At 38.2% G+C, this 12,045-nt stretch overlaps 1 protein-coding gene across 1 annotated transcript; it reads left to right on the top strand.

Moving 5' to 3' along the window:
- Positions 1-951: 951 nt before the first annotated feature.
- LOC120519242 (centrosomal protein of 104 kDa-like) lies at positions 952-10,690 on the top strand (the record flags this gene model as incomplete). Its single annotated transcript, XM_039742391.1, has 3 exons — positions 952-1,089; positions 1,292-1,504; positions 10,487-10,690. Coding segments are annotated over exons 1-3 (483 nt in total), but the record flags the coding sequence as incomplete, so codon positions are not given.
- Positions 10,691-12,045: the final 1,355 nt, after the last annotated feature.

The raw sequence follows: 12,045 nt of genomic DNA, 5'->3' as shown, positions 1-12,045 counted from the left end.
TTCCTGTCATCCTACATTCATCCAGATCATTGTAGACATGGAACACGTATGAAATGTATGCATTCCAAATAACAATATATTATTTACTCTCTACAGTTCCAGGCACCTCACATCCAGATAAAGAGACTTGAGCTGGAAAACTTCAGCTAGGTCGGTAGGGGGATGGGATAGCAGGCTGCTTGTGCTGATTGACACATTTGCAAAACAAAAGATGCCGATGGAGAGGTGCTATAGAATTTAGGTGACCACTTTGGGATTATGGGACTATTCGTTTTCATAGGTATCTGTTAGGGCATTGTTGGAAAGCTTCAGTATAATATTCAAATGGCTGGCCATGACTACTTTCCATGTTTTGAACTTCAAATGCATTTCCTACGAGTATAGGCAGTTGTTGAACTGTTCAGTATAAATTGCATTTCGACTGTAAACCATGTCTACTGCATTGCTTACTCAAATATGCTCTGCTATTTTGGATCAGTGTCATTTTGAAACTATAAATATCTTCTGGAATAACAGAACTAGAAGCATACAAATTCTGACCTAGTTTCCTAAATCTTAATATTTCATTTTAAATGTTCCTACGGAACTCAATTAATTTCTCTCTGGATACCTTTTTTTTATGTATCAGGATTCCAGTGACTCATAAACTATCATCTAGATAACAGAACATTGGAAGTATATCAAGAATTCTGGCCAGTTTCCTTTAAATAATAATTATTTAAGACGGAACAATTTATTTCTCTGAACTTGCTTTTGTCAATGATCTTATTGCACTAGTATGGAAACAAATGTTAATGAACTTGACTTCAGAATGAGCGGCCTTGCTGACTCAGGTAGGGTAGTTATAGATCAATCAGTTCTTTGTCTTGAACTTCATTTTCACTGATCTGTCTTCTCTGTTATGTACAACATGTTATATGTTAAACTTATTTTTCAGGGTGACGTCTTGGTCGTTATGAGGTGGAAAAGCGCTGTGCTGTAGAGAAGGAAGATTATGATTTAGCTAAGCAGAAAAAGCATCAAATGGATGAGTATCGTATGAAGGTTTATCAGCAGCTCAAACTACATAATTTACTGGATACTACGGTGGTCAGTATTTTTATTTAAATAATTTGTTGTGTACTGTTATAATGTTTACATAACTACTTTTGTAGCTTTGTCTATTACATTTTATTCTTGCACGGTGTAATTTGAAGTACAGTATTTCCACTAATGCATATACAAAATACTAAAATTAAATTGAATTCATTTAGCATAATGCTTTACAAAATTTTAATTGTTTTACTTGCAGATACGCAGACCATCTGATTTTTTGCCAGAGCCTCTCAGTTATCCTTCTCCCCAGCCACAGAGCTCTGAACAGCCAACACCAGTACAGTACAAGCCAGAAAGGGAAATGGAGCAACATACTGAGTCTAAGCCAGAGACTGCTCCTTCAAGCCCTTCACCCAAAACACCAACGCCTCCAGCAACTCCAGTTAAACCAGTAGTTCCCAAGATTAATGTAAGAACATTGGTCTATACTGTGTGATTGAGCTATGTCACTTATTTTTATATACATTGCATGCAGTATTTATCTTATTATCTTATTATAAGGAAAAAGTATTCATTTTAAAGTAACAGGTTTGTGTAGCTCTGCAATATTTGTAGTACAAGAATATTTAATTATAAACGTAGCTTTGGAAGGGTATCTGTTTATGTGTTAGTGTGCTCTGCAAGTGTACATTTCCAGTGCACCACAACAAATTTTGAAAATAACAGAAATTAGAAATTTATTTCCCTTATCTTGTAGCATTATTTGCTTTGGCCTATGTCATGTTTGAGTAAGAACTTAATGAAATGTTGGCTTAGTCTACCATATTGTAGTTTTGGGCCATGCCATTCATTTTTACAGAATAAGGTCAAGCTGTTTCAGATTGGCTAAGGAACATTTATGGACTGCTATCATATCTTACTACAGATTTCTGATAAATTACAAGCACATTCACTTACATTCTCTTTTGTCGTTGTAAAGAAGCAAAGGACAAATTGTAAGAGTTGGGAGTCCATCCCGTGTATACTGTAGAACCAGCCTTTTTTCACACAAGTTTGGTCAGTCATGAAAACACAGTACAGACAGTTTAGACGTTGAATGGTGGACATTAAATGCTGTGGGGACAGAAGTGGAATGGGAATGCTGGGAAAGGAACCCCTAGATGGGATTTGGTGACGTCATCATAGGGGGACCAGAGGGACAGAAGGAGCCTAAAAGTAACTTGTTCTGCTGGCTAGGTATTCAGGTGGATTCAGGGCTGCATTTTTCATCTTTCCTGTCAAAGTAAAGAAAGAGGTTAGCACACTGCCGTTGTCCCCTGCTGTGTGATTTTTGTGCTACTCTTTAGGTCTTTAAACTGCTCCCTAAGTGCCTTCGCGTGACACCGTGTAACTGGTTTGATTTTTCTGCATTATGCTTAAAAGTGTTGTCCTAAATATTGAAATGTCACTGTGTTCATAATTCTTTGATAGTGACACCAGCTTTAATTTTTTTATTGTCCTGGGGTTGTTTAAAAGGAACAGTGTTAATTGTTTTTTTTCTCTAGTCTCATGAACAATAGCTGCTTTGTACACAGGTGTAGAGAGTTTTTAAAGTAGTTTTTATATGCAGTATCATCTTTAAATGAGTGGTGTTAAAAAAGGCGTTAAGAGTGAACTAAAAACTTGAATTAATTTTTTTGCCATTTGTGATGTGTTATTTATATTTTTATTTCAGAATCAAATTAACAAAATGATGATAAACACAATCAAGTATTGTGCTATTCTTAATTTCTTAAAGAACAATATGCCTGGTAAATCTGTACAAGAACTAGGGATGCTCCTGTCTGGTACTATTAGAGCTGACCAGTTTTATGTTACTAGAATTGCCCAATTCCAATACAGATTCACATTTTTTTTTTCTTTTTCTTTAAAATAAGTTTTATACTAAGCTCCGTATGTATTATATTAAAGGATTAACCTTGGTATCTTTATAATTAAAATGTAGACCATATGTTTTACCTGCTAATTTTTATGAACAAAGTGAAATTCTATGTCCTTATTGTTCAGTGACAAAAACATATTAAAATAAACAAAATTGCCTGAAGATACATTAATTTTACCTAATAATTTTGTAAGAAGATGCTATATAGTGCCTGACCCGACACAGATTGGATACAGGAGGCACGTGTAAAAGAAAAAGGCTTTTATTACTCTTCAGCTGGAGGGCACGTCTTCCCCGTACTCCCCCTAGCCACAACACAGTCCCAAACACCAGTACAGCACAAGCACCCTTCTCTCTCTTGGCACCACCACTCCTCCCTTGCAATGCAACCTTGTCCTCCTCCACCCGACTCTGGCCGATGAGTGGTGGTTGCTGGCTTCTTTTTATAGCTCACCTGGAAGTGCTCCAGGTGTTTGATCACCAAGATCCGGCGGCACTTCCAGGTGTGATGAATCTGTTGCCCACGGGCTCAGGAGTCCCAAACACAACACCTGGCGGTACCTGTGGGACCCAACAGGGCTGCCCTCAGCTCCAATTCCCAGGGAGCCCTGTGGGAAACCAAGGCACTACACCAGCCCAGGGGGTGGCCATCTAGCGTCCAGGGGGAGGTATTGCACTGTCCAGGGCTGCTCCCCCTAAATACAGTGTGCAGGGTCGCTAGGCATGGACACCAGCCGCCTGTCACAATGTATAAAAACTATTTATTCATAATACACATAGCATAAAAGGAAATAAAATGCTTATTATAATTACATGTTGTCATGTTGTTTAACTCCTTTTGTAATGTACTTATCTGAAACAAAGCTTAATATTAAAAAGAAATTGTTTTTACTATTTTGTAATATATACTCACACATTCCTTCTAGTGAGGTTCAGGAATAGCACAGAAACTTGCTCCAGGCCAAGTTTGGGTCCAAAAAGCAGACAACCTCTCTTACAAAGACCCATCCTCTGCGGTCAGGTCAGTTACCTTCTCCTGGTGGCTTCTCTGTGCTGCAGGTGGAAATGGAGAAACATTAGCAAGCGTACCCCTCTGGTCCTATCATGGTACCGCTTACCTTAGAGGAGCCTAGAAGGTGATCCTCAGGAGCACATGCATGACAAGATTGATTTGTTTTTTAATTATGCTGGTTTCTTACCTTATCTTATACTTTTTGACACATACAAACAAATAATAAACACTGTACAAACATTTAAAAAAAGGGCTGCAAATCTAATCAAATGTCATAAGATGTTTTTCAAGGAGATACCGGACTAACAGGCTTAATAAATTTATAGATAAATCAGGCAAATTTTACTCTTAAGCTAACAAACATATTGATTACTAAGCTGTAGTACTGATCAGAGAAATTTGCATTTTTTGCAGTAAACATACTGCATTTGCACAATTACCTTGTTTGCAGAATATTTTCCTGGAAATTTGCCTTGGGGCTGGATTAAACAAACAAACATTTTTTTCCCCAGTGGCCAGTAATGCTGCGAGAGCCAGTGTGACATTATAGGAGCTCTAGCACTCATGCACAGAACTTTCACACATTCGCACTATAAGATCTATGATGGTCTGCTTTGGTTATGTAAAATGTTACAACCCAATCGGTGCTCTGAGGGGGGTACGTTAGATGGACATTATGAGAATATAATGAGTTCTGCCACAGGGTAAACAGCAGTGAACCCTGTGCAGCTGGCTGATCGTACACTTGGCTTATTTGCATGCATAATTAGCCTCATTTTTCAGCTATGATCCAAACATGTCTTCTTAAAGGAGCCATCCCTGAGAAAGAAAACACATGTGACCCTGTGAAATAATAAAAATAACAACACAGTTATTACTGTTCTTGAGGCATTTCTGAAAATGCAGAGCATTGGAATAAAGCCAGTCCCAGGTTGCTGCTTTTTGTATTACTTATGTGTGCTCCAAGACAGGAACTCTCATGAGCACAATGATATATATATATATATATATATATATATATATATAGTATGTATATATATATATATATAGTATATATATATATATATATATATATATATATATATATATATATATATATATATATGTATATATATAATGCTTATTAGCCATTTATTTGTATTTTGAATATGGTTATCTTTGTCTGGGTCTTTTGCTATAAGTGTCACAGTGGCATAGTTGTTAGCACTGCTGTCTCAGATCTCAGATCACATTTTTGCCCACAATAATTGGTCCAGCATAGTTGGCAGATGCTCCCTGAGACCTTAGTTGCACCATTATATTCCACCCAAAAGTATTTCAGTTCATTCCCACTTCCTCATTGACATCAATACATTTCACAGACTTTGTTTTGAATCCCGAACCTTTCTATGATTTCTCTAACCTCATGATGAATTGAACTCTGCAGGGTTCTCTCATTACTAATGTGCAATGATTGCAAAATCTTATTTATCTGCTTTTGTTATAATTAAAAAATGTGAAGTGCTGTGATAAACACAAGCTAGCTGACTGTCCACACTCAATGCAAACAGTGTTTGTGTTAACGGAAAAATAAAAGGTCTGAATTCATTAAAGCAGCTTTTCTTGCCATTTGTCCAATTTCATAAAATGACTCCTCTGATTCTGTTTTCTCAGTTTATTACTCTTATTTCTTTACTGTAATGTAATTTAATATGAAAGACAATATTCCGGTCAACTTTCTTTTCTAAAAACTGCTTTACCGCTTTATGTCTACGGTCAGTTCTTATAGCAAGAAGGACACATATGCAGGCTTAACTATCTTAATATCTTCCATTACATAAATGAGCACTACAACTCAATTACTCTAAAGCTAAAAACAGCTGATGCTGCAAAAACATTTTTGAGATTGGCTAATTTATTGATCACCGTCTATTGAATATCGGCAGTTGATCAATAGGAATATCACCAGATAACCAGAACTGTTCTTTTCTGTATATCATAATCCAGAGATGGGCTTCTTTTAAGAATAATAAAAAGAAATACATCTTTTGAAAATGTCCCAATTTTTGCAGGCTTTCAACATTTATGAAATAAAATGTTTTCATCTTGTATAATGGAAAATTAAAAAATGACAGTGTTATTAGTGAAATGAGGAAGTAGCAAATCCTGTGCATAATTGGGCACCCAGAATATTGAATCCAGTAGTGAGGTATCACTACTTCTGAAGTTCCAAGGAGAATCAGAAGGTAATGAGTAATAATGAGTTTGTACTGGAAAAAATTTAAGAAGCAATTCACAACTGGGGATGGCATTTATCAGTTTTAGTCCAAGCAATAACTGGAAAAAAACAGAAACACAATTATTTAGTAAGAAACCAGTGTTGGTAACATCATGTGCATGATTTTTTAATGATGTTATGGGTATGGTCCACAGTGACTACATGACTCAAAAGATTCATTTAAGTGGTCAAATATAATCCTAATTTGCATTTTCGGTTGGCTGTCAATCAAGTAAAAGGGTGGTCCAGATCTAATTATACAGATCCAGATCGTCTGGATGACTTTGATTTATGTGGGGACGATTCCAGTTCGGCGTGAAGACGATTCTTCATGTTGTCAGTTTGCGCACTTCTTGATGGTCCAGGATTTTTTGAGTGATTTTCCATGTAATAATCGTAATAAGTTATAGGCGTGAGTAGAAAATTTCATAATTAGATCTGGACCACCCTATACTTATTTATGACTGTGCAATACTCATGCTGGTGTATTTCAAAGGCTGCTCTGTGATACTTTGGATTGAAAGAGGTTGTAAACTAGGGATGGGTATCCAAATTTTTGATACCGTCAAACCCTCCCTCCTATTTTACCTCGGTATACGGTATTCAAGTGAATAATAAAAATTGTGACGTAAGGCTCAGACAGCATCACCAAACTGTTGGCTTGTGCCTAAACCCGTTCAGAAACTGAATATCAAACACTAATACTGAAACAATAACAAAATAACATGCAGAACAATATTAACAACTTTTATTAGCAACAAATAGCAGTTTATAAAAAAGTGCAAATACAACAGTCAAACAGAATTAAATTAACATAAACATCCAGAACAGTTTTTGCGAGGAGCCAGCACTACACAAATCAATTAAAATTAAATCACACCGCCTGAACAACTTTTAATAACAAATATGAGCAGCTTATAAAAAAGTGCAACTAGACCCACAACAGTCAACCAGAGTTGAATTAACATAAACATCATCCATATTATAAAAAGTATTGCCAAGCAATAGTCCTAAACAAAAACGTCTTCTTTCCAATATCGTTTTTAACGTAAACCAAATAAAAATACCTGAATCAATTAAATAAAAAAAATAAACACAGTCTGAAAAGGAACGAATGGCAAGTGGCATCAATCTATTCAAGATTTCTCGCTAGAAAAACCAGCATGTTTACTTTGTCCGGCTTTAACAGGGCGCGTTGTGGACCGACAACTTTACCTGCGGTGCTGAAAACCCGCTCCGATGGTGTGCTTGTGGCACAGACGACAGGTTCTTCGTGCCACTCGCGACATTTGGGGAACGCCAGCAGCGTTTTTCCACCAGAGAAGTGGGTCCTCGTCTCCTTGAGTAACTGGCTCCAAACAGTAGGCTGTTATTTCAGCTCCGACTCGGTCCTCTACGGTGCCGGCGGGACCTGCCATTGCATCAGATTTTTTTTGCAGCATACTCCCCAAAGTCATCTTTTTTCGTGAAGGTGCAGGTTGCTCCTCTCCCTCTTCCACTCTGATGGCCACTGGACCTGCTGCCTCTAAGCTCACGATCTCAGCCTGTAATTCAGCCTTGGTCTCAGCCAATGCGTTGTCATCCGTCTCATATCCTCCACGTAGCGAGGGTGCGAGGAAAGTGCATTTTCGCAATATTTTGCGCACTGAATTGGATTCATACTTGGCCTCCAGCTTTGTTAGAATTCCAGTTTTGATTGACTTTTTATTGGCTGGGGTCATTTTCTGACGCAGCCAACATATTGTCCCTGCAGAGCTGTAGTATGGGGAGGGATACAGGAACTGGTCACATAATTTTCTCCTGACAAAATATCTGGTGAAGTCACCGACTGGTTTCAGTGCTTCGTGAACAGCTTTCAAGGCGTCCATGTCCTGCCAGGTCAGGGACAGGCTGCTCCTTCTGTCATCAGACAGGGCGCGTCTGATAAACTCATTTTATTTAGGCCAATTCATTCGACAATAAGCAGATGAATGAATAAATAGGCCTAAATAAACGAATGAATGCATAAATAAATAAGTCCGTTAGCGTATATTATTCCACTTGGTGAAATTTGCATGCACATTTATTTCAGGCTAAATAAGTCCCTTATCGGCATCAAGCCTGCATTTACTTGATAAAAAATACAGGAAAAAAATTACAATTTAAAAAATGGTTTTCTATTTTAATATAGCCTACTTTTCAATATAATTTATGTGATGCAAAGCATATATATATATATATATATATATATATATATATATATATATCTCCTTTTTATATTTGAGCCCCTGCCCTGAGGAACTCTCTGCGTTTATGCTTACCGTTGCTGAGACTATGTTTTGGGAGTCCCAAGTCCACTTGCTTTCTTGTGGAGTTCATGTACGTTGCCAGCTGTGTGAAAAGGCCCCGACAATATTACGGCATAGTCCGGCGCTCGGTTTTTGCCTCTGGTCATGCAATCCATTTGTGACAGCCAAGTTTAGATTGTGACCGAAGCAGCATAGCCACGGCCAATGCAGGGACCTGATTCTGACATGAATGTTGGCAGCGTTGTCAGTGGTTATGGCTGAAAGTTTTTTCTTGTCAAGTTGCCATTCCTGAAGTGCAGCTCTGAGCGCAGCAGCAAGATTGTCTGCTGTATGACTCTCAGGAAAATACGTAGTTTGGAGGCATTTGGATTCAAGTTTCCAGTCAGGTGTAATAGTATGGACAGTCAGAGACATATATGGTGTCATGTTAACTGACGCACCACATGTCAGTTGTTAAGGAATAACTGTGTCGCTGACAGCAGCACTTGAACATTGTCTCTAACTTTACTATATAAATGTGGGACGGCTGTTTGTGATAAATATTTCCGTCCAGGCAGCTCATTCTGGGCATCTAGGACCTTTACCATGTCCGTAAAGGACTTTTTTTCCACTGTGTGGAAAGAGACCATTTCCTTCGCCAAGTATTTTGTCACTGCATCAGTACAGGTTTTCCAACGGACACTGTCCCTTTTGTACTTTGTTGCTTTCCCGAAGGCCCCCATTATCGTCGGCTGCGTGCGTGGCGGTGGACCTAAATGTTGTTGGTCCTGCATGGGAGGCGATGAAACTGTTGCACTGAGTGAACTCGGGTCCATCCTCGCAGCAGTGAGTGGATGGTGGTTTCAGATATGTCAACCTTAGGTTCGAGGTATTTCCATCTCTCGCGGTCACCTTTTGTTTGCACAATTTACAAATTGCCTCGTCATGCTCTACCTCGCTCTTCTCGCTCGTCGAAACCCAAATAATGCCAAACTGCAAAAGTTGTGTTCTTTTTCGAGACCAGGTCACTTGCCATCTTTCCCCACCTCTCTCTTTCTCCTCCACGTTGTCACGAGATGACAACCACATCGCATGTCGCATTTTTAGGCATTAAATAAATTATATTTAATATTTAATCCTTGTCTCCTATAAAAGTGCATTGTTTATGTGACGGTATAGCAGTGTTGAAACTGACTTACGCTGTTATACTTAGATCCCGGGATACCATATACCCGTTTACCGCCCAAGCCTATTGTAAACCAACCTTGTTTTCAGTTAAGGCCCTGGGTAACTATCACATATTCCTCAACATGCTCGGTGTCCTGGCTCAACAGGAATAGGTAAGTAATTTTTTTAGACAAACGGGGAGAAGCGTGCAAATGGCAAAAAAAAAACAAAAAACAAACAAATGGAATTTAAACAAAGCAGTCAAAACCCAGATGAGATGCAGGTCAAAATCAAATTCAGACTAAAAGTCAAATAGGCAGAACACAAGACCATTAGCAAAAGAATTTGTGTTTAAAGGATTTATCTGCAGATTGGATAAAGCTTGGTTCAAATTCTGACCTTTTATACTCCAGAGACCACACCCCTAGAAAAAGGGGACGTGACCCAAATGACGATTGTACAAAATGGCAATCTATTGCAGAAACAGGACCCTAAAACTTAGCCCTTATCATGACATTTGGGACATGCTTTGTTAATTATAAAGATGTCTAATCTGCTGCAGAAGAATGGTTGCATATACCAAAGAAACTACATGCTTTGTCCCAGTTTTTTGAATGTTGTAACAAACAGTATTTACAGTGAGTATAATAAAAAGTATACTTTGGTTTTTACTAGCATTGCACTTTTTTGTCCAGACTCAAATTTTTTTCTTATCACCCCTTGTGTATACTGCAATGTATATACTGTAAGTACAACAAAGATTTTTTTACAGTCTCCAATGTACTTTTAAATAAGAGTGGTACTAAAGAACTGTCTTTCCATTACAGGTTAATTCTTTGCCATATGATGAGAGACCTCTACCTGCTCTTCAAAAACAAATGGGTGAACAGCAGAGTTTTCCTTCAGAACCCTCACCTCCAGATTCAGACAGAACTGCTCGAGGAACAGGGATCACTGGTGAACCAGAGCCCTTAACAGAAAAGGTTCTGAGGGAGGCCAGTTTCCCAATTGACGTGTATGGTGAAGGCTTGGTAAGTTAGCAAAGTATATTAATTTATATTTTAGTAGTGCTATTAATGTATGAGGTTTTTTTTTAGCTTTCAGAAATTTGCCTTCCTTACTATACTATTTGAAGATAATTAAATATAATTAAATACAGAAAACCCCTGGTTACTGAACAAGTCCTGTTCTAGTTAACATTCATAACCTTATTTTGAATTTAAAGTGAAATCTCCACTGAAATGTCTGGTATTGGAAATATTGACAAAATGCAGAATGGTTTATTGCTTATTTTGCAGAATAACATTTGAGATTTGCTAATTAAACACAGTAACGTACTATTACTGTACTTAAAATCAAAAATGCAAGTAATTTCAAAATGAATCACGAGTAGGAATTGTATGTTGATTTTATTCTCAGACTTCCTGCATTTTTTTTGATAGTGACACAGAACCTCCTAGAGTTGAAAAAGACATACCATAGTAATGTAGGCATGAAAATCCACAACTAACTGATAATTAACCTTATTAAATTCTGAGTCATCTGATCAAAAAACCCCTACATGATTAAATATAATCTCGGGAAATAATATATCGTAATTTCAAATACATACATTTCATGTGTGTTCTGTCTCTACAACGATCTATGTTAATGTAGAATGACAGGAAATGCGTGGCAGGAATTGTTGAACACATAGCTAAAACAGAAACATTTTTCGTGTTTTAGTAATAATTGACAAAATGTAGACATGAAGTGCATAATGTGTGAAGACTGAACTCCAAATATCAAATAAACACTTTCACAAAAGGTACAAGTTTAAGTTCAAATTCAAGTTGGGGAGCATGCACTGCTACAGTGTGTTGCCGCACCCACCATACAATGAAACAGCTCAGGATCCTGGTTGGCAACCCCCCAGGCAGACACGTGGTCCAGTCCCACCCTCCAGAAATAACCCTCCATCTGCCATAGCCTGGTATTACGTGGCACCCTTTGACCTGGTCCAGCCACTGGGTACTTAACAATGGGGATCCTACAAGCTGGATCACCTTCAGGGAAATGTGCCACATGGCCGTAGTGCCGTAACTGATGCTCCCTCACAATGCAGGTAATGTGCTTAATTCAGCACTCCATGAGCAACCGCTCATTCGACACAAGGTCAAATTAACGGTACCCAAGGATTTTCCGGAGAGACACAGTACCAAAGGAGTCCAGTCTTCATCTCAGGTCACTGGATAGCATCCATGTCTCTCAACCATATAGCAAGACAGGGACTCTAAAGACTTGGACCTTCGCCTTTGCATAGATATCGGAGTGCACACACCTTTTTCCAGCGACCTAATGACCCCCATGCTCTCTCAATCTGTCTACCATATACAGGTATACTTGC

Source organism: Polypterus senegalus, unplaced genomic scaffold (assembly GCF_016835505.1).
Source record: "Polypterus senegalus isolate Bchr_013 unplaced genomic scaffold, ASM1683550v1 scaffold_8943, whole genome shotgun sequence".
Classification (NCBI taxonomy): domain Eukaryota; kingdom Metazoa; phylum Chordata; class Cladistia; order Polypteriformes; family Polypteridae; genus Polypterus; species Polypterus senegalus.
This window is presented reverse-complemented; position numbering and strand designations above follow the sequence as displayed.